This window comes from Pomacea canaliculata, linkage group LG11 (genome assembly GCF_003073045.1).
Source record: "Pomacea canaliculata isolate SZHN2017 linkage group LG11, ASM307304v1, whole genome shotgun sequence".
Taxonomy (NCBI): domain Eukaryota; kingdom Metazoa; phylum Mollusca; class Gastropoda; order Architaenioglossa; family Ampullariidae; genus Pomacea; species Pomacea canaliculata.
In genome coordinates, this window is record NC_037600.1 from 14154030 (window position 1) to 14177401 (window position 23372).

The following is a 23372-nucleotide window of genomic DNA, read 5'->3' on the forward strand; positions in this document are numbered from 1 at the left end:
CAGTATATTTTATAAATTTAAAATAATTACAGTATTAACAATGTCGTTTACACAACACATCCACAACGAGCTGATTACATGATATTTTATTGGCTATAAAAGTTGCAAAATATGCTAGATACACCAATGACAACTGAAGTTCTAACTTCAAATATAGTTGGATAATATATCATATCTATAAAAGCCCAACTTACATCTGTCAAAACGTTAATAGTATATATATATACTCTTTAGTAGTAATTTGTGTGCCTAAATTGTCAGAAAATCAGTGTATTTTTTAGAACTTCACAGTTATAATACAAAATTTTAAGCTAGTAGTATATTACATTCACAAACGACAAAAACGTTATTTTTTAAATGTATTGCCCAAAGAATGATAACATTTAATGAATTGGTACTTCATACATTTTGGCTTTTGACTTCTTTTTTTTTTAAGTTTGATCCCGAAGCGATGAATGAGGTTGTCAATGATCACTTTTGAGAGTATTTGCAACAGGTTCCATTTTCATATTTTCCAGGAAGAGTTGATCTATTGACCAGCTGTTAATGTATGCACACCTAAACTCATAATACAACTACAATGCACTCTCTGACTTGCATCTCCATGTGGTCAGAAAGATAATAAATCATCCTGCTACAGACCCTAAATACCTTCTCCATCCCAGTTTTTGGCTGCTACCATCTGGAAGGCAATAAAAAGTACCACTTGCTCAAAAAAGTAGAAGCCCTTTGTGCCAGCAACCATCACCACTGGATTATGTATTTTCTAAACATTATTTTGTTTAGCTTCCTATAATTCTGTTTAGAGAAGTGTACATGTGTGTATGTGTAATCAACATGTGACATGTCTTCATTTGCAATTTCTGTCCTTTGCCTTCTACAGACAATAAAGATTAATTGAATTCTATGGTGTATAATCAAACTTATTTTTCTAATTCTTCAGTGCTGGATCCAAATCACTGCTTAAGAAAGCACTTGGTTCTGAACCCTCTTCCTCAGATAACTTCATCTTGGCACTGTCTTTCCTTGAACTAGAGTCTTCTGTTTTTTTACTTTTCATCTTTTTCTTGTCTCTTTTCTTCTTGGTAGCACCAGTCTTCTTGGGATCTATTGAAGAACTAAGGTGCACAGGGGAACCAATTTCAGGACTTGGTAATATGGCAGATGAGGTTCTGCTTGAAGTAACTGTATCAGATGAAGGGATTCTTGTCGGGTTTGAACCCTGCTCAACATCTCCAGCTGCAGAGTAATTGTGTGACAAAGATTTATCTTCAATGCCAGAGGACAGATTAAGATTTTTCCATTGTGAAAGTTCTCTTGGATTTTCAGATGCTTGAGATTCATTCTGTTCCAGCACAAGGCCTGCAAATGATGAGTCCCCAGATTTGTTATCTTTAAAGCTTTGGTTGCTTGTTCTCTCAGGAAACTCCTTAGGTTCAGGTGAGGGTGGGGGTGGAGGTGGGGCAGCTGCCAATGAGCTTGATTCAGCCATAATCATTTTGGCACGAATGGTGCTTTCAGACCTTCGCATACTTGGACCTGAGTGTGCTCGATGTGCAGGCACTCCTTGTTCAGTCGGGATGCCACTTTCTACACCACCGACTGCGCCAGCTGCAGACCTCGATCTCACAGCATTGTTGTCGGTATCATAAGTTGATTCTTTCACCTGTGGCCAATAGTCTGCAGCTATGACAGAAGCTCCATATTCTGGCATAGGGAGCGCTGTCTCTTCGTCTTTTAAAGAAGATGGAGCGTGTGAAAGAGGCTCTATAAATGGAGAGTTCTTGTCCTTCATTGTTGTCAGGGACTGATCAATCTCCTGGGCTGTCTCACTGATCATGCTGAGACCTTTTAAGCAGACAGAAAAGCTATTTTATATCACCGTCAGTTTAAATATTGATGCACTTTCCATTTAATTCACAAATGCAAATGTGAAGTAAACTTTTCTCTAATATTAAAGTTTAAGATTACTGGAGAACTCAACTACACAATGGCTGAAAATTGTAAAATTCTCTTACCTGCAGCCACTTTTGATGCTAAAGGACCATGACTTGTTCTCAACGCTTGTCCTTCGTGAGAAGGGGACTGGTGTTTTTTACTTGACAGCTGCAGGACTGGCTGCTCTGAATGTGAACTGTCTGTGAGTTGTGAACCCGCCGTAGGCAGATAAAGAGACTGCGATGTAGATATCACTTGTATTTTTTCCGATTGCTGTAAACAAAGGAATACAAGGAATATACTACCACAATCCTTTAAGAAAGTTAAACAGCAGTTTCGTGATCTTTCCTACCTTTAGTTACTACTATATCTTTCATTCTTGTTAGGAAACATTTTTCTTTCTTATTGCGTAGTGCAGTTTTAGTCCTTGCAGTACTACTCCAATTATATTTCTGTAATAGCTTTATATTTCTCTCATTTTGACTCTTCCTATACAGTTTGCAACTGCAGATGTGAACATCTTATAGCTACAGCTTAGTTGCACTGATTCATCCATATGAATGAGTTAATCATTCAGTGACAGCTATTACATACATCATTTTCATGTGCAGCAGACACCATGACCTCTTGATTAGGGTCAGCATCTTTGAAATCTGATGCAGATGGCAGATTGACTTGTATTGTGGTCCCATGACCAGATCCTATAGTTTCTGTGCTGCGTACACTCTGAGGTGGTGTTGGTACAGGTACTGATTCAACCCAGAAAAGATAAATTTAATGATTTGAAGTATGTAATAAAACACATTTAATGATAATGAAGATAAGGCTGTTTGCCTTATTTATATTTAAAAAATCAATGATACCTGCCTTTTTGTATGTGAATGTTTAAAATATCTGGAATCAATATTTTCCCACAAAAAAGCAGCAAAAACATCCATTATGTGGATGGCAGATAGGAGTTGATCACAATGGATAGTGCATTTTTACTTATGGAATTTCAAATCCCATGCAATGAAATTAGTTGTTTTTTTTAAATTTTCATTTCTAAACTATGTTGTGCTTGAATAACATTTGTTTTCCCATTGTTTAAAGTGATGCACCTAAAATACACTTGCATGAAATAAAGTTCATATAAGCAAGATGCCAACACAGGCAGGCAAGCACACACACACGCAGCTCTCTCACCCAGTGTGAAGTCAAGCTGATGTTTAGTTTTATACACAAAAGCACGTGTCTGTTGCAAACCACGTGGTAACTCTGGAAGTCCAAGAGAGACTGAAGGAATCTTTTTTCGTAGTAGGTGTGATAGGTCAGCCTGGGACTTGGCCTCTTGGGCTGACTGTTCTTTGCCTGTGGTTTAATATGATAAATTTAACCAACTTTCCTTCTGAGTTTAGTGCCTTTTTCTTCTGTATGAAGGTGAAATTGGAGATGATTTTATTTTAAAAAATATAGCATTATGTTATTCTTTTGAACTGTAGCCTATGGCTTGATTGACCTCCTTGCACTGAACAAAGTATTATCAGGAAGAAGAAATAAGCAGGCAAGAATTGTATTATTTCTTTGCCCTTTAAAATTATTCTTTTAAGCACATAACATCCCTGAATAAACTTGAGTGGAATAAGCAGTTTTTAAGTCTGATTTTTTTATTCTCCATTGTAAAGGACACTTGCGATTCATTTACATATACTTTACCTAAATTTACCACAGCTTACCTACGATTCCTGGCACTACCTTGTAATGAGGTATCACTGTCGGAAAAAAATCTGAGGGAGAACACACATTGGTTCTACTTTCATTTCTTGCTGAATATTCACTGCTTTCTCCATCACCACAATCCATCTGGAAAACTGGCTTTTGCTGCATAGCATAGGTACCACGGATGTTTCTCTGCCTTGATGGGTAGAGGGGCACCTTCTGTTGTAGGAAGACATCACTAGTGCCAAGTCCTGAAGTGAATGTCATGCTCTCCTTTGTTCCCTTAGGCCCAGCATGAGCAGTGGCAAGAACTTCTTGGATGATGCCATGGATTCTTTCCTTGGAGACTATGTCACTGATATGCGTAACAAGAGCAGGAGGGTTAAACAATTAAAAAAAAGTAAAATTGAGTCTAAATTTTGATATGTTGGCTTGAGAATAAACACACACACACACAGAGAAAAATATATTACCACTTTTAAAATATTCACAAATTCACAATCTGCTCAGGACACATTGTTATGCCTGTTACTTTTTGACATTGGCTGGTTCCTTACCAAGTTTTCTCCCCTTTCCAGACATACCCACAAATCTGCATGTGTACATACACAAATACTCCCACACAAAGGCACATATCTGAACACAGAGAAAGGGAGAAATGCAGCTTGTTCAAGAATGTCACCCCAAATTGTTTCAAAAATGTCCTGAGCAATAGATTTTTCTGCTCCAGGAGATTTAAATACATCATTTTCAAACAGTGCACATTTCACTTCAACTGTCTCAGTGTCAACATGCTCAGCTATTCTTAACAATGGAAAAGCTATCAGTACTTTGCATGGGCACCAGTAAGAAACCCAGATTATTTTATTTTTCAGGTCCTATTCAAGCAAAATCTAATTCTGGCACTGTTTGAGATCAGTTATGCAGTATTTTAAATATCTTGGCCATTATTTTTAATGAAAACATCTACATATCTTACCAGTTGTAGGACAAATGGCTACTTACAAAATTAATTTTTTTCCCACATGAAATATCTTAAAATATATATATGCTCTATAGGTGTGTGTACGTGTGTGTATAACAACCTTTCTCATAATGCTAGTCCTTTTTCACACCCTCCCTTTTTTGCAGTTTCATGTTACTCTCAGCTCTTGTTCTTGTTATTTGGTTCCTCTTTGTGTTTTCTGTATTTGATTTTATTCTTTGTTTAGTACGGTTGTTTATTCTTTTATAGTTCATATGTTATTTGTTTGTTTTCCTATCCCTCATATGCTGTCCATGTTTCGTTCTTGTTCTTAAGCACTAAGAGCATGCTCCATGGGAGTGTATGTGCTTTATTATAACTTTTTTCTACCTGTAGTGTCAAGAAAGACCAAATTAAGCAATATAAGTACTTCAGGATCCTGTACTTTCTATTTGCACTCAGAAAGTTAGACATAAATTTCAGGAGACTGTTAGCTTTTCTTTTGCCAGACTTATACTACATTAACTCATCAGCCTTCAAATATGGGTATTCACTTAAAATTATCCACAGATGTTACAGACTTCTCAGCTGAGAGACATTTTGGAGTTTACTACAGATAGAAGTGATGAAGTGCAGGTGTGAACACGGCTCACCTTCTTTTTATGTGGTCCAATACTTGCACTAGTGCATCAGGTGGCAAGGCCAACAGTTCTCTGATTCTACAAAGCATGAATAAGCCAGCAGCGATGTTGCAGCAAAAATCAAACACACCATTTCTTTATTAGTGTTCAAAGCACACAAAAGCTAGCTATTTAATGTGTCTCACCCAATATTTTCAAGCAGTTATGTTTTCAAAGTGGTCGAGAAAAGAGAATTTTTTTTCATTAAATTTTTTGTCTTCAACTTTATTAGTACACTGCACACTAACGCTTGCTATTATTAAATTAAAATTAAGGTTTAACTTACTAAACCCAATATCTTCCAACAATTGTGTTTTTAAATGGCTCAGAAAAGATTTTTTTTTATAGATGTTTGGTCTTTAACTTTGGAACTTAATTTATATTTAAATATGAAACCTATTGCTCAATCTTCACATGAAGAACATTCAAGCTTGTTAAAAATTGAACAGTGTTAGTTTGCTTGAAATCAAATCAAAGTCAAGTTTCACATGAACAACTCTTACTGGTATACATGGTCTATGATGCATCAGTAGTCAGCTCAGATGATATCATCACTGAACACTTTAATCCCCATTTTATTTTTCATCAACATGAATAGCCTTTAATTATTTCATGATAGATGCTTTATGCTTTATCTGTGAAGAAAGAGTTGGCACAAATTTATTATTTCAATGTAACAAATAAATTTAGAACTAAAAATAATGGCATTCTTCTGACTTAACATTTTATTTCAACATTATATATGTTCCAAGTATTAATAATGTAGTCTGTTTCTGCTGAAAAGAATTTTTGATAGGCTAAAATATATATCATGCAAAATCAACTCCAATGCTATTAAATAAAAGCAAGTGTTCTATACTGACGCAGCAACTAAAATTAAATGTAAAAAAATATCTATATATCTATTCCTTTTCATGCAGACAGTCAAAATGATCACTACTAGCCTATTTCTACACTCTGAAATCTATCTGTGTGAGCAATAATGTTTAAAAACCTTTGTAAGATCTGCTCGCGTATGCAGTCTATGCAGCTAGAACATGCAAACAAATGAATTAATTTTTTATGATACAGAACTTCAGAAAGCATGACTTCTCAAACAATTTCATTGCATGTTTTAAAGCAAGCTTTCATTATTGACACACTACATACTCTATTATCTGTTAGTGATGCACACAAAAGCTGATCATAACTTAATGAAAATGTGTATGAAAGACAATTACGTGATTTTAAAAAAAGGGGCAAAACTATAGTCGTAATTTGATAAATAAATGAAAGGCTGAAGAAGGAACGTACATTATGCCCTACCAATAACAATTAATAAACCTTTACACTTACCCATCTGAGTCAAAATCAGGCTTAGAAGCGCCAGTGTAAGGTGTCTGAGGGTAAAGTGCTCTCTTGAGAAGTGGTATCTTTGACAAAGACTGCTTCTTCTGCTATAAAATAAGTCTTAAATGAATTTTTGATAAGGAATATCTCAGCAATGTTGAATGTTAAAATGCATGTAGGACTTCTTTATGAACATTATTATTGTCTTTAAAAAAAACAATTAAAATTAACTTCCAGCCATTTGGCCCAGAGGACCTTAATTCTGATTAATTTGCCATTTATAAATGTGAAACGTAAAAAATAGAATACTAAATGAACAAGAAATTTCTACAAGCAAAAACAAGAAACAAGCACTTCTGTCAAACTATGTATCAAACATTTTAATAATAAAAAAAACTTTTAACTTGTTCTGTAAACTCATTATCTCATTTTTATTTTTGGTCACTGTGATGCATTAACACCTTAAAGACTATCAGAATTAAAGAGGTTATGGGAAGAAGCTAGTGAGCTAAAACATAAAAAGACCACAGTCAGGTTGCTTGCCTAGTATCTCACTCCTCACCACAACATTCAACACAGTTGTAGGTGTTGACAGCTCTTTTAATCTGGTGCTGGTTGATGGTGCCAGCAAAGAGTGAAACATACATCCATCACTATCCACGATCTCCTCGATAGGGTACAGCGCCCAACTCTAAGCTTTCTGACTGTCCCTTCCCAATCCCTCCTATTATTTTTCCAAATCTTCTCAAAGGTACCCCAGCTACCTTCCCCTGTTGCCATGCAGCTCCCACCCATCTCCCTCTGTCCAGGTGAGTCACAGGGCACTGGACAACCAAACCTCTTCGATATTATGGCAGCCCCTGTGTGTGTTTTTGAGAGGAAGGGGGCGTCCAGTCCCATACTACCATATTTATATGCAAAAACAATCTATTTATAGCACACTGTCCACAGCAAAGTGTATTATAAGTGAACTGTCGTGGTGGTGGTGGTAATGACAGCAATACATGAAGTACAACAGCGATACAAGATGTACAATATCTATAGCAGTGATAAATAATTTTTCAAAGAAAGAAAAAGAGGCAAGGTATAGATATTGGTCGAAATAAAATGAACTGAGCAATATTTTATACACAGATCTTAAACAGTTGATGTGCAGTTAATACATGAGCAACATAAGCCAAGTAATGTTTTATAGGAAAAAAAAAATGAGTTTTATAACTGTGATATAAAAATGATTTCATTAACTGATAAAAGATAAAAGCAGATAATTCTGACAGCAGTGCAAGGGAAACAAAGACTAGTTTGATGTCCACTGCGTACACACGCATACATAATGCATAGTTACAAGAGACCATTATTGGAATGGCATGACCACAAACCCACAAGCCTCCAGTTATTTTAGAAAAGGTAGATACATGGATTTACAAATTAAGTGAACTATAGCAGAGGTATGAAATACAGTCCTTGAGTACAAATCTATTACAGTGGTTAAAAACCACATCTACAGCAAGTGTTTACCTTCAAAACTGGCCAATCATCAAACTGCAAGCAAAGTTAATTGATTCACACAAAATACTTTTGATTACAACAGTATAAGCAAACTATAACTGCTGTAGTTGCTTTGAGATAAAGCAGCACTAAAGAAGCTACACGGGCAGTTCTGATGCATGCTGTTGTGACAAATTTTACTTTTGAATGAAACCAAAGACAACAATAAACAGTTACAGAATTTCCTGTTCGAGAGATATGTTTAGAGTATATGCATCCTTGAAAATAAATATAAAGATTCATCTCCAGGGTACATTGAAGATCAGTTAGCTATTGCTTTTCTTTTGCTTAGTCTTGGACAAAGACAAAAGCAAAAGGGCTTAAGAAGTTTTGTCTCAAATGTTCCCGTGGCTTTTCTTTTTACCGTCAAGATTGGATAAAATGATGCTCAAAGCTTTCATTACCAGTATGGTATTTTCTCTCTTCTGTTTCACTTCCATAGGTACCATAGCTTCTGTCAAATCCTTTGGAGGCAAGATACTAGGACCTGACTTTCCATTCCATGATCTGCCACAAAGATATTGGTGTGCACATATATCCTTCAGTGAGTTCTTTTAGTATGAGCTACTAGTATTGTAAGTCATTTTTGTAGAGGTAAACCATAAAATCTTTCCCTCACCTGGCGGTTTCGCTTTTATTTCTCTTTTCCACAGATGATCTAGTTGAGTTGGGCACCCAGACCATACATTTCTTTGTCACAAACGTTTCATCCCATGTGCTGCTTAGTTCCTCCTCATCAAACACCTCCTGTACCTCCACCAAATGCACTTGTGAGGCGGTCTCTAAATTCCTGTCTACATTGCTCAAAGCAGGAGATGAATGTGGTGCAACCATGATCAAGCTGTTGGGGCAGAGGGGGAATCAACAAAAAAACGATCAACAATACAGGTTTTTTTATCTTACATTTATTGATATTTATTATGTCGACACACTCAAATGCAAAAAGCAATATTGTATGGTGAAATGTAGGCAACATGGTAACCTTGTGTTTAATAAAGTGTGCTGAATAGACCACCTTGTCGAGTGTAGAGCAGCGGGCTGATATGCTCGAGGTGATGTTTGCTGGGGTCCAGTAATATGAGCAGAGGAGGGTACCTGGCCTTCTCCATATTCATTTAAAAAGTTGTAAAATTTGACTGTTGGAAAATCTGCAATGTTGGAAGTGTGCAAACTGCTCAAAACCATTCTAAAGACTTTATTTATTTAATTGTAATAAAAGCAAATAAAATACTTGACATATATACTACAATGTAACTAGACATATCTTTCACTTCTTTTGATAGAAACTGTTCTTAAACTTGGTGTCTTTATGGTTAGTCTCATGAAGGCATGTGTATGTTCCTGGTTGAGTGAAATCTTAAAGACAACACTTTTTCTCTGGGCCAGCTTATATATGAGGAGGGGGGTTTGTCCATCTTTCTATTGCTGCCTTACCTTCCCCATCCCTCTAAGGCATCAGATACCCATTCCATGGCTGGCTCAACTGAGAGAAATATGATGCTTCACACAGGTATCAAATTGGCTAGCTATACTTGCCTCTAGGCTGCACAATAAAAACTACATGTACTTACCAATTTCTTTAGTGTCTTTCTTTGCCTGGGTCATGCAAGTGTGTGGTATTCCTCTCTCACGACGTTGATTGGAGTCCCAACATGCTGGGTGCTGGCATAAGGGGCCACATGATGTTTCATCTAGTTCTTGCTTAGATCTACTAGACACCATCACCTTTTGGTGGAACTCCAGAATTTTTGAAATATCCATTGGTGACGTGTCATCAAACTGAAAGAAATACCGATGATTTGAAATTTTGGAATTACAGGCAGTCCTCGACTTACGATGTTGTTCCATTCCGTTATGTCGTATTGTAAACCAATTTTTGCTGTAAGTTGGAACATATTGTGCGTAAATAATTAACATACTGTAAGCACTTATCCTATCCTAACACAATAATTATCAAAAAACACCTATAAAATACTTTTAATAATGAAATGTATTCTTCTGCCGTGCACACCAAAAACGAAGTTTGCGTTACAACGTTAATACCACTTAAGTCGAAACAAGGCTTTATACAGTAAATGGTGAAACATCTTAACTCACGACTGACGTAACCCAAGGACCGCCTGTATTAGATTATTTTTCAGCAGTAATAATGATGATCCTTGCAAACACTGTGTGAAAGAACTTCATGATCCTCTATTATATGTCTCACATCAGTACAGACATTCAGCAGGTGTCTTCTTAAATTGTTAGTTTGTTTTGATGGCCATAATAATAATGTAGGTATTTGTCTATCGCATAGGAGAACTGTAGCGACCAGATGATGGAGGTGCATTATAAAAAGGATTACAGTCATACGCCGTATAACGATGTTTTGACCAATGATCGACGTATCATATAGAAGGTTAATTTGTCCCAAAACCTACAATAATTATACGATTGATGTATTAAAACCGTTATATTCTCCAGAGTGCAGCATAACCACACTTTTAACAGGAAGTTGCTCACTCTTGCTTAAGAACAATACAGCTGATAGGAATAGTAAATCAAATAAATGATTTCTTCTGTATTACCTTGGGAAAATTTACTGATGCCAACAATTTAAGTTGTTCCGTGAAAGACCACAGTTAAATCATTTACATTTGTAAAATAGTGTCTTTTTACATCTGTATGACATCAACTGTCGTTATTCTTCGGTGGGCAAAGGCCTTTAGCCTCCATTTTCAAACAACTTCGTAGCAACTTCTGATTCCGCATTCTTCAATATGGAAAATCTTGTGTCAAATAAAAAAAAGTATTTTTAAAATCACAATAGCAGTCCACTGTATTTATCCTTAAGATGACATTTGTCGAACAAATCTATTTAAATACATGCAATGATTATAAGTTTGTTTGTTATTCGCTGCTGCAAACCGGAAAAAAAAATTGGATGACTAGCTTCATCGATCGAGAGACGTGATTGCGTTGCAAAAGTAATGATGGATTTTAACTCCATGAACTCCAAATTTAAGAAGTTTGCGGGCGAAGCATCTACAGTTTTTAACAGAGCTGTGCAGGTAATGTTCACACAATTTCTTTTTATCCGAAAAAAAGAAAATCATTTTACCGTTGCAAAACATTTCTAGTTGAGCCTTGAGGACTTTATTTCCGCACGCCCACTAGCTAGCAGCGATACTAGCTCTTGCTCATTCACTGATTCACCCTGCTAGATGCGTCACTAATGGCGTTATTAATTCCTTTCCACAGCTGGCTTAATGTTAAATAATGACAAAGAAATATAATAGTTTCTTCGTCCATTACTGGTAGGTCAGATAAACCGTCCGAAGCGCTGTCTAGAACCTTAGAATTTAGAGATTGCAGAGTGGGGAAATCCTTAATTTATAATTAATTGAAATATCAAACTATTACACTTTCGGTACATATGAATTATTGGTGTTGCATCGGATATGAATTAAAACGACGTTTTTGAGCTTATCTTACCAGGAGCCCATCCTCCTCCCCAAACGTTACCATGCTTGGGAAGTTGTCATTTCCCAATCTTTCTGACATATTTTTATGTTTTAGTGTCACATAGAGACCACTAACCTACAACATCTAATTTTAACAAGTGACTTAGATCGCATCAAATATTTTTCAGCAAACGTTATTTTAAGAGGCTTGAATATACACAAATTTTAAGAATTATTTCCCTTGTGCTGCAGTAGTTACACCAAACAAATTTTTGTTATCAGGAAAAAAAAATATAATATTATAAACTACACTATTTTCGTTTTCATTCTAGTCAGTTCATAATCTTTCAGAAGTATCCCTCATTGTTGTAGTGAAAGAAATCAGCAGCAGTCATAGTTTTGTAGCTATAAAAACTTCAGAAATTGTGACTGCTAATCATTCCATAGCACACATATAGACTAGTGGGTATTTGCAAGTTTTTGTTGATTTTTGTCTACCCATCTCCATGTCCTTATATGTAAAAGGAATAGTTAAATTCATGATGATCTTAGAAGTCATCTTGATGAAATTTTTACAATCACTTGATCTGTCTCACTTTCATTTTGATGATTATTTGTTTGCAAAAATTATTAAAATTGTAACTGGAAAATACTGAATGCTGATTAAAATAGCAAAAATATCTTCACATGTTTAATTTAATGGTAGTGTTTGAAACAGTTTACATAGATACTAAACTCTCCTGAAAAAGACACTTTTTATAACCTAATTTTGGGTTAATAATTGTACATACAACAAAGAGTAATGATAATTAGAAATGTGGAAGAAAAGTGTGCATTAGGGAAAGAAAGTATTTTGAAATTATTGTCTTCCTAAGAATCTGCTAAGACAGTTTGCTGGAATCAATAAGTATCCTTTAATGTCAGTGTTTGTGTTGGATTTCATGGTTTCATAATGAATTTAACTGTTCTTTTTACTTATAAGAAAATGGATTTCATTGGATTTCAAAGAAGATACTTTGCATAGGTACAAGCAATGTCTGCCCTCAGGATGCATTGACAACTTAAGAAAACAAAACTCACTGTTTTGCGTTAGTGTTGCTTTGACAGTGGTTGATGATAGCTTTCTGTGTATTTGTTTTATCACAGTTTGCAAAATTTTTCAATTTTAGGATGCCCCACAAAGACAGCCTTTTTTCCAAATTTGTTTTCCAGCAGTTATGGATGGATTATTGAAATTATGGTCAACAGTTAATAACTTGCAGAGACATTATTGACAGTATAGACATGCTTATTTTAACAGTTAACCATATCTGTTACTACTCGTTTTTTCTAAATTATGTGATATTGTCCAACATGGATATATATTTTAGAAGTATGTGTGTTTCTTATCCACAGTTCACAGAAGAAAAACTAGGCACAGCGGAAAAGACGGTACTTGATGCTCATTTTGAAAACCTTCTAGTAAGAGCAGAAAAGACAAAGCAATGGACAGAGCAAATAAAACGATCTACAGAGGCACTCATTCAGCCCAACCCCAGTGAGTGAATGTGACTATGTGCCTTGTGTTTTCATCCTTACAGCTGGAGCAGCTAATACAGAGAGGGATTCATGCTTTTTTATCATTGGTTAAACATATCTGTGTATGTCTCACTTTTAGTACTTTCTTCTTTTCCCATTATGTAAATCTGTGTGTTCTCACCATTTTTTCATTGACAAGTTGCTGAGAAAGGGGCATGAAACATACTTTCTACAACTAGTGTTCATTTTATGATTCTTTAAAATTAGATTCAGGGGTTTAGTTTACTTGCTTCCAGTTCTTTAAATAACTGATAAAGGGTCAAATAGAAAAATTTAGCACGTAAGTCTGTACATTATATCCAGGATTGAGAGTAGATTGATGCATATGTAACCCCACAAAAAACCACTTGGATGAGCACACACACAATAGATGATGCATAAGAAATGCATGGTTAAGGGATGTGGGGAATCAGTGTTTTATGCGGAGCCAGCAACTGAGGCTATATCACGGCAAGACAGGCAGCCCTGTAAACAGATACCACATGCAGAGAAGCCAGGTCCAGAGAAGACTTCATGGAATGTATCCTTAAACGTGGGAGTAACAGAAATGATAGCACATGGAAAAGGAAATGTTGAGACACAAATTCAGTCTGAACTGAGATTATTTCTCAATGAGGCTGAAAGATTTATTGTAAATGTAGACGAAAAAAAAAATTCTTAGACTGCTGTATTTTTGAAAATGATGTTTGTATTGTGAAGATGTATTGCATTTTGTAATGTTCTGCAAGTTTGTCATTTTGTGTCATTTTGCCTATTGTCATGGACATGATTGCAAGCAATACCTAGATTTAAAGTTCAGAATTACAGAATTAGTATAATCTTCTGTATAATCTCAATATCTGTAAACTTCTTTGTAATTTTCTGCAAGTGTATCACTTTTTTGTCATTTTGTAATTTTTATAAACAGAGACACAATAGCAAGCAATAATCAGATTTATGGTTGAGAATTACATTATCTTCTTTATATGCTAGAATTGTATAAACTTCATTTGAGTTTAAAGATTCTAGCAGTTTGACCCAAAGAGATTTATGTCATATGGTTTGTGATCACATAGAGTTGATTGAAATATTTAACATCATTATTAATTTTGTGTGTATATGTGTGTGTGCGTGCGCATATACGTGCATGTATGTGTGTGACAAAAAACAAAAAAAGACCAGCGTATGGAAGATTTGTTGTATGAGAAACTAGACAGGAGAAAGAAGGAACGTGTTACACAGTATGAAATCCTTGGCACCAACATGGTGGAGGCAGGCAATGACTTTGGTCCTGGCACTTCCTATGGTGAGTTATATATTATTTTTTGTCTGTTGTCCACAGTATATTTATATTATGTGTGTACCTATTCACTAACATCTGAGGTCTTTGTTGCATCGAATCATATTTGTTTTCTCTATCTCCTTAATGTTTTGTACTGTACTGGTGATCTAGATGGGCTAAAATTCCAGTTGAGAATTGTTACATAAATTTGCACCATGTTATCCAATGGGCTTCATGTCCAGATACATGCTGTAACAGGTGTAACAGATTATGCAAGTGATAGGATGGTATCTTTTTCTGATGTACTAGAAAAATTTATTAGACACTTCCTCATCACCGTACAAACTTAGCATAGAAAACCAAAGCTTGAAGAAGTAAAATCATTCCACAGTAGCCACATGCCTACTAAACTTTTTACATACTTGTATTATCAACTTCTAACATGAGGTTTTTTGGTTCTTACTGAGTAAAATGGATCCTGTTTTATGAGCTCCTTTATTGAATTTTACTCACCATTGTCATTGTCACTTATTATGGATGTCATTAACAAAAGAGCTAGTGATCGCTATCACTAATCAATATGATAATAAATTGTTTTCGCTGTTATTTTATTTTGGTGGTTGCAGCAGCCAGTATTTGCTGGTGGGTAAAACAGAAGAGGGGTTGGAGGGTAAATGATACCGTTTTCACTGTAATCTTTCCACATATGACCTGGACAAAGTTTTCATGGCTGATAAAAAGATTTTGCACTTTTTGTTAGATTATAAGTTTTAAGATTTTTTTCCTAAGTAAAGATATGGTAAGAGTTGAAGCATTTGAGTTAATTAGCATTTCAGTAAATTGCTTAAGTTTCACCTGTTTTGAAAAAGGCCATCAGTCTCTTTTTCTTGCCACAGGTAATGCACTAGTGAAGTGTGGTCAAGCTCAGCTTCAGATTGGCAATGCTGAGAGAGAGTTCATGACTGCCACAGTCAACAACTTCCTTACTCCCCTCCACAATTTCTTGGAAGGCGACATGAAGACGATTCTCGTGAGTTTTAGAATATTGAATGATTTCTTTTAGGTTTTGTTTTGTTTCATAATTTTTATCCATCAAACTTCGTATTTTTCCAAAATTTAGGGTTGGGAGAACCCCTTCCTTCTCCTACCCTATTTAATCTTTGGTGCAGGATCAGGTGCTGTGAGTTTAGATCTCATCTCACAAGGTTCTTTCTCTGGCTAATGAAGACCTTCACTGTCGCCTACCAAATCACTGGTCTTGTCTCCTCTTTTTCATTCTCATTATCATGTCATTAATATTCTTTTGCTCCCTCAGTTAGGTTGTTGCTCAATTCCATTGACTGACTGCTATCCTTTCTTTTAACCATTCAAAGCTTGGAGCTTCTTAAGTGGGGAATCTATTGAATAATGTAAAAAATGCTTTTCATGATTATGTTGTCAAATTTCATTTGGCCACTTAATATCCAAGTATAAACTCTTGGTTTTTCATTCCTCCCTCCAGAAAGAGAAAAAAATTTTGGAAACCAAGCGACTTGACCTAGATGCTGCTAAAAGCAAGCTTCGAAAGGCAAAATCCCAGTCTACACAGCAACAGGTAATATATGTACCTTGTGATCATATTTCCTGCTTTTGCTTGCATCATTGTTTTTGGTAAGCACCAGTCATTGGAGAAACTTTTCTTTTTCTGAATTTTTTTAAAAAAAGAAACTCTTTCATATTATGGCTGATTGTAATGTTGGTATGTGTCCTATTACTAGACATTCTTCTTACTGTAGAACATTAACATTTTTCTGTACATGACATTAGAAATGTGTCCATGTCTGTGCACTTTAAAAACCTTTTTTAATGTTTCTTTTTGATGATATTTATTTCAATATTTTGATGGTCACCAGCACCAGTTTAAGTCCAAAACATGCTTAGTTTCTTTTATTTGTTCTTTTTGCACACTTGTTCAGGTTTTGTCGTCATCCTTGATGATAATTTATTTTTTTGTCCAAATGTCCAAATTGACACCTACATGCACGATGTTGCGAATCAAATAAAATATGTCTCACGTCCCTTTGAAACCTAGAGATAGTATTCAGCAAACTTCTTCTAAAAGAAAAATGTTCATTCACTATTATAATTTAATGTTGTCATGCTTTGTATCAGCTAAACTAGTTGAAAGCAGGAGGCTGTGGTTCAGTCCACATAACATACTTATTTCTTTTGAGTTTCCACTTTTTACAGTCTTGAAAAAGAAAATAAGTTGGACAGTTACTGCTGATAATTCAAAGTAGAAAACATTCTACACTGTTGAGAAATCCACTTTTTTTTTCTCTTGAGACATACACTTTTCCAGTGGGTGAATGTTAAATGACAAAATGACATCCTGTGCAAAACACTAAACCCCAACTGATTACTTGGTGCAAATCGAAAACACGCATTTATGTCTCAACATATCTTACACAGTTATTTTAATTTTTCATGAAATATGCAACGTTGCAAAATCTATTGAAGTACTAAGAAAAAGATGTATGGTTTCTTACCACCAAAAAAATAATGGTGGTATTTAGCTCAAGTGTTGGGTTTTTTGGCTAGTCAGCATATAGTGATACAGCGACCTCAATGGCTGCTTGTCTTACAGGTAGTTAAAAAAGGAGGAAGTGAAGCATTGATTTATGTCTTAATATATGTAAGTGCTAGAAAAAAAGTTTTTTAAAGGTTAATTTTATTTGTTCTGAACAGACTACACTAAGTTTGTGGGTAAAATAATTCATATTTAATCTGATTCACAGACTCAAAAGTAAAATCTGTAACAGTAATTCCTTACTATTAATATTTCCCCCCCCCCCCCCCAAATGTTGACAGCATTGCTAAGAGTGAAAAACCTAACATAGATTTTCTGTTTTTAATTTTTCCTACTCTGATATCATATCTATTTAAGCATTTATCAACTTCATTACACATTAACCATATTACTTTTATTTACCAAACAAGTTAAACAAAAATACATTATGACGAATTTGCTTTATCCAGAATATCAGTCTTCATTTCATACTACTTCCAGCATCTAAACAGCCATTTTTATGTAAGGCTTGATGATGCATTTAATCCCATCCTTGAAGAGCATCATTTACTAATGTGCTATTTGAAGTCTGACCGACTTGTTTTAAACAGATGTTGACAGCAGCTACAGTTATTGTATTTATTTTGCGTTCTTCATTTTTCTCTTTCCTCTGCTGCTTCTTTCTGTTACCATCGCTGCTCAGGATCTGTCGCCGAACCCTAACCCCTACGCCATGAGTTTTCCTCCAGAGGTGCGGCACTGTTCTTGCTGCTAGAGCAGAGTCACTGGCACTGTCAGTCACTGCCTGTGTGCATGATTGTGTCATTAGGTACTCCCGCTTTATAGAATTGTGTTTAGATTGGCTTTGTCACCCGACTCCACGTGCTTCTCAGTTTGCCACTACAGGCTTGTATTGTAGTCTCTAGTTTTAATTGTATATCAAAGTTCTGTCGCATGATACCAAGACTGAGTTATTTTTACTTTAAAATTAATAACCCTAGACATTTAAGAGTGACTGGTCAGGCATTAAGACATGTTTTAAAAAATGGCTTTCAGATCTGTGTATGATTTATGTGAAATCTACTTTTGCTCACCAAAAGAGCATAGGAACAATAAAGATATCTAAAACAGTGACGTCTGGATTATTCTAGTACCCTATAGAAAGATGACAAGTTATCGCACATAGAGCTCATTTTATTCAAAAATAAAAGTGAAGGTAAATAGTTCATTGGTTAAATAGCTAATGCAAAAGGTCGTTCTGTCTGTTTTATCATGAGATTCTGTTATGGAAGTGGAGAAGACAGCAGGATTTAGTAAGCTAATGTTGGTTACTGAAAATGTCTAACCTTGGCATGGTTTCCCCATTGTATTGTCATTCCTGACAACAACCAGGCATGATGTATGAGGTGATATGAAGTCATACTCAGCATTAGAACGAGCTCTTTGCTTCTACATCTTTGACAAAGTTAAGAGAAAAGACTTAAAATGGATATGTAAAGATAAATATAAAATCAAAGATTCACTAGGATACAAACAGAGGAAGAGATAGGCATATATTTTCTAAAAAATTAAGACTAGTAGTTACTTTTATGGCTTTTTGTTAAGAAGTTTCTGATCACACTATTTAGGACTGAGGTGGTTGTGTGTGTGTACTGGTTAACATAAGTCTTCAACAAGCAAAATATTAAGAAAAATTTTAAAATGTAGGTTAAGGTGATTATATTGTGGTCTTAGTAAGCATAAAACATTAACTAGAAAGCAAAGCCTGACAAATTCAGAACAAGCATGAAGATAATTGTACTTTAAATATTGTTTTTTCCATTTCTTAAAATTGAAAATTGGTAGTTTGAGTGGGTGCAGCCTTCTTCCACGTAGTTAAATAAGTGTTGTTTTTTTTTCTTTTTGATAAAACACTTGTTATTATTTCTGACAACAACAAAAAGGCAAATTGCAAAAGGGACTGAAACGACAAAATCAAATATCAACCTTAAAATATTACAATGAGTGCTGTTTGAAGTACATGGCTTTTAAAGAAACACTACATTCTAAGGTCTGTTGCTGAGCGAACCAAAAGAAGTGTTCCTGTAGTAAATTTACTAGCAGAACCTACATTACTAGCCAGTGTACTTTATCACTCAGTTTGCCTCAGAATATTGGAGTATTTCCCTTAATTAAGTGCTGTCCTTTTGAAGTTTATTATTATTATAGGTAAGTTAACTTATTATTGTTGTTGAAGCCTAAACAATGACCGTAGCTTTGCGATGTGGTCACTTTGTATTCGTAATGCACATTTTCCAATTTCATTTTAATGACAGTGTAATTTATTGTTATTTTATACTTTAGGATAGCATGCAACTATCAGTTATGTATTAGAGGTTTTGGGGTGTTTAGCAAAAATGTGTAGTTTTTTTTTTAAAAATGAAGGGGACATTCAGTCATGCAGATGACCTATAAATAGATATGAGTGAATGACAGTGTTTACTTGAGTTAACTTCAACAACTACTATAGTTCATAATAGTTAAGATACTTTCTAGCATAGTAGCTAAGATACTTTAGCTTTGTTAGTTAATGCAAATTACACAAGAAACAGAGTAGTGAGGTTTGACAGTCGGCAGCAGATGTACAATTTCAAGAGAAAGGGAGTTATTTCACTGCCTGAACTTTTCCATTGAGAATTTTAAAAAAGTTGTTTCAGAGCATATCTTGACTATGAATACTTTTTAGACTTTTTTAATACCTTCATGTATGTTGTGTCTGACTGCTGGTCTAGATGGGATTTCTCTCCCATTCCCAGATTCCAACCCCTGTTTCTTTTACTCTGTGCACCTGTCTCACTTGATGTTTCTGTGGGCTTTTAGACAGATTGTATAATATATATTCTTAGTATTGCAATTGTTGATGGAGTTAGATTCGTGTCCTCAAGACTTCCTTCTGTGACCATGTTTGTTAGACTTGTTGCTTTAGAGTAGCATGTAAATACTATTAGTATGTCAACCAAGTGTTCACAGCTATAAATATTGAATAATGGGTTTTAATTGTTCAAAGATTTAATATATTTTTAATTTTTGATCTGTTTGCAAAGAAAATTAAGCATTTCACTAAGAATTTTGAATTCATTTTTACTTGGTTTAAAATAGTGAGAAAGTGGAGCTGGATTTTAATTATGCAGTTTTTATAATTTAAAGCAATAAAGATGGAATTGGCCATAGATCAAGAAAATTTATTTATAAATTTTTATTTGCATAGATGAGGCAGTGTTGCTGGGACAAGCATTTTTGTTTGGAAAAAATGCAGACTAAAAAAAAAATCACACATTTATTATTATAAAAAGATCATCTATGTAGAATTTTAAGTTGTGTGTTCCATGAGATAGAAGGGGGTCTGTAGTGTGGTGGTTAGTCAAATTAGTTTTGAAGAAACAGTAGTTTGAGGCCTGCTTGATTCTGTGAATGGTACTATCCCTGCCCATTCAACAGCAGTGGTTGTCTGATTTCTCACCAAATTAGTGTCTGTGAAAACACTTAATTTTCCTATAAAAGGAAGACAAATAAAGTTTGTATTCTGCTTTCCACATGCCATTCCATAGACATGGAGTATCACTTGTTATTTACTATTACTATAGCCACTAAGTACAGGACTGGTTACATAGAGTGAGCAAGGAAATTACTCCACTCAGGTACTAGCCTTGGGCTACATTGGAATGAGGGTGAAGTGCACTTTAGGTTTACGATGTTGTTGCATGTACAAGAAGAATAACTCACTCTTCAGCTCATGGTCACACATACCTGCCTCTAATGCCCTAAGAATTGTTTCATTCACCATATGTACACCTGCATCTAGCAAATTGTGATGTTGTGAAATGCTTATATGCTAACACAGTATTTTAGGATGGTAAAATTTCCTTGATGTGACAAATACAAAATAATAAATAATTTAATAAGTAGTCAAATAACTAAGTTAATCTGTTTTTGCAGCTTAGTGAAGGTTGAAAGAAGCTGCACATTAGTGCTGTAACATTCATACAAGTTAGTTTGCTTAGATTGTTACCTTTCAATCTGAAACTAGTCACCAGCTTTTTGCCAGGAATGTTCCATTGATTTTTTTTTTCTTTTTGGTATTGGTGATCAAAGTTAGTTTTCCCTTCTCTTAAGCATACAATTATTTGTTGGATGATAGCACATGGCAGCTGACTCCACCATTGAATGAGTGTCATCAGAGCAGCCCTGAGTTCTTTGATTTGTTTTGTATCAACTACTGCCAGCATTGCTACATGCATCAGTGGAATGCAGAATGCTAAAGCCAACTGCTCCTCCTGCATAGCCTCAAAATCTTCCTAATTTCACAGTTCACTTCTTTCACTTATTTGAACTTTGGTGCCATGAGTGAATGAAGACAGCCAACTGTTTCTGGATGTTTCTTTTACTGAGTGTTCATCTCTTAAATAATCAGCTGTGTTTCTGTCTACCTGTCTCAATAATCAGCCATCGTTAAAAGCTTATTTTTCAGAAAACTATAACTGAGGTGGAAATATTCCTAGTTTGAATTTGAATTTCATAATAGCATACAGTATACATACAGGTGTGTGTATGCATGCCTGTGGGTGTGAATGTATGTTCATGTTGGGAGAAGAAAGAATCACTTTGAGACATTTTGGCTAAGATTAAAACAGAGGAGAGTGAAATAAAAAAGGTTGCTAAATAATGTAAGTTGTGTTTACTGTTTACTGTTTTTCTGCAATTTACATAAGTCACTTCCTCCCCTCACACACACACACTCATTTTTGCATTCATCTAGTAAATAAGCAGTGTGCAACTTTCCTATGTCACTTATAGATAAAGGCTGCACTGTAGATCCCAACACTGCACCAGTGTGGCTTGAGAAACAAAAGCAGTAATCATATTAGTAGAATTAGCCTTTTTTAATTAGCATTCCAATTAACAGATTTGTGCATTGTTTTTCTCTGTCACTCATGCCTGCACATGGCTGCTTCACCTTTTAACAGGATGACGTCGTGGCTAAAGTGAGTTTCCTTCTGTCAAGTCATCCATTGCATTTCTGTCGTACCCATGCACGATTTGATTGGATTAGTTGAGTGCTGGTGGGCAGTGCAATCTGTTTCTTATATTTGTGATTGCAGACAGAGCTAAAGTTGGGGGAAGGGGGAAATTTGATGTTTATTATTCTTCAGTTTGCTTTCTCTCAAACTGATGACTAAGTGTTGACTTTAAAATTTTTTTTGGCTTGTCTGTCCGCTTTCTATGTCTCCAAATTTAACATAAAACTTTGCACTATTGCTGCTTTCAGATAAATTTTCTGTGTACTTTTGTTGCTCATGTAGTTGACAGTTGAAGTGGTAAATGTCATCTTCTTTGTTTCAATCATTTTCATCTTCTTTTACAGTCTTCACACTTTAGTTCTGTTTGACATACTGGCATGCTTGCTTACTCTGTATGCATGGGCGTCTCCCATCCATTCACATGCTAACATGGTCTTGAAGGCTGACTTTACCCATCCCACCAGCCACTAGTAGTTTGTTTACTGATGTTGTTACAACTTATGTTTTTAGTCACTGCATGTTGGTGGATCGTTTTTGCACTTGCATTGCTGCTTTAGGTTTGTTCAGACTGACATACATATATGTGTGTGTGGGCGGGATCAGATCATTACATTATTGTATTGTGGATCAATTTTATAAAATGGGCCTGCTGCTTCTTGAGAAGTAGACTGCATAAAATAGTTTTTGATGCTGGTGCATTTGAATTTATTTGTGTATTTTCTGAGAAGCTGGGATTTCTTCATTGTTCAGTTTTTGTCTTTCACAGTACTTCATATTTTAATGCTTGCATTTTTCAGAGTGAACTAAATGCTCATACTGACATTTTTACAGAAGACTTTCTAATTTTACTAAAGATATTTTTATCGTGGGTGTATTCTTAGAGAGTGCTTTTTAGTATTTGTCATTTTCATCATTCATAATTTTATTCCTTGAAGGAAAAAGCCTGCATCCATAGTGTGTGGGCGCTGTCTTTCTATACTCCCTTGGTTGCAGTCATGCATAGCTCATGTGTCTTAGATTACATGTATTTTGCTTATGAGAACGCTGTAGGCATTGATATTTACTGTTTAAAAAAATGATTTTATATAACTATCATTGTCTTAGTGTGCTTTGTGACTTGAAAGGTCCACTCAAAATCATCAGCATCTGTGATCTAAATTATTTTAAAAGTATGAAATAACTCTTAATGTTTGTTTACAAAAATGTCTTGAATGTCAAATTTTAGGCCTAACCATAGCAATTTTTTGTGTGAAGTCAGTTGCGTAGAAATGGCAGCTTCCTTGCTGAAATAATGAGAGGCTTTGAACGATGAAGGCAGTGTAGTT

At 35.1% G+C, this 23372-nt stretch overlaps 2 protein-coding genes across 12 annotated transcripts in view; one reads left to right on the forward strand and one right to left on the reverse strand.

Moving 5' to 3' along the window:
- On the reverse strand, positions 1 to 11390 carry LOC112575882. 9 transcript variants are annotated; one of them, XM_025258001.1, is made up of 14 exons: positions 10728 to 10908; positions 10255 to 10325; positions 9729 to 9936; positions 9173 to 9305; positions 8777 to 8998; positions 8562 to 8664; positions 8128 to 8151; positions 6616 to 6716; positions 5254 to 5319; positions 3654 to 3991; positions 3124 to 3288; positions 2533 to 2687; positions 2019 to 2211; positions 1 to 1848 (listed from the first exon to the last, which is right to left on the reverse strand). In XM_025258001.1, exons 3-14 carry the CDS (start codon positions 9916 to 9918, stop codon positions 932 to 934), a joined length of 2607 nt encoding a protein of 868 aa, XP_025113786.1. In that variant the 5' UTR covers positions 9919 to 9936; positions 10255 to 10325; positions 10728 to 10908; the 3' UTR covers positions 1 to 931. The 9 variants fall into 9 exon arrangements, with proteins under 9 accessions (XP_025113786.1, XP_025113787.1, XP_025113788.1 ...); XM_025258002.1 differs by lacking the exons at positions 10255 to 10325; positions 10728 to 10908 and adding an exon at positions 11261 to 11390; XM_025258003.1 differs by lacking the exon at positions 10255 to 10325 and having other exon boundaries at positions 6616 to 6713; positions 10728 to 10907.
- The window catches only part of LOC112575884 (endophilin-B1-like), a 24530-nt gene continuing 12219 nt past the window's right edge, over positions 11062 to 23372 (forward strand). For 2 of the 3 annotated variants that reach the window (XM_025258012.1, XM_025258013.1), the window contains exons 1-6: positions 11062 to 11210; positions 12999 to 13140; positions 14338 to 14466; positions 15339 to 15472; positions 15944 to 16036; positions 21994 to 22011. In XM_025258012.1, coding sequence (XP_025113797.1) covers positions 11130 to 11210; positions 12999 to 13140; positions 14338 to 14466; positions 15339 to 15472; positions 15944 to 16036; positions 21994 to 22011 — 597 coding nt within the window. In that variant the 5' untranslated portion in view covers positions 11062 to 11129. The remainder of the gene's footprint in view (positions 11211 to 12998; positions 13141 to 14337; positions 14467 to 15338; positions 15473 to 15943; positions 16037 to 21993; positions 22012 to 23372) is intronic. The other variant, XM_025258014.1, reaches the window with a different exon arrangement.

What these genes read in the sequence shown, in the direction of transcription:
- LOC112575882 (XM_025258002.1), bottom strand. Translation starts at nt 9,918, where the DNA reads ATGGATATTTCAAAAATTCTGGAGTTCCACCAAAAGGTGATGGTGTCT. An exon ending in AATAAAAGCGAAACCGCCAG is followed by an intron (nt 8,665 to 8,776) that starts GTGAGGGAAAGA and finishes TCTTTGTGGCAG; the next exon opens with ATCATGGAATGGAAAGTCAG. An exon ending in AGCATCAAAAGTGGCTGCAG is followed by an intron (nt 1,849 to 2,018) that starts GTAAGAGAATTT and finishes TCTGCTTAAAAG; the next exon opens with GTCTCAGCATGATCAGTGAG.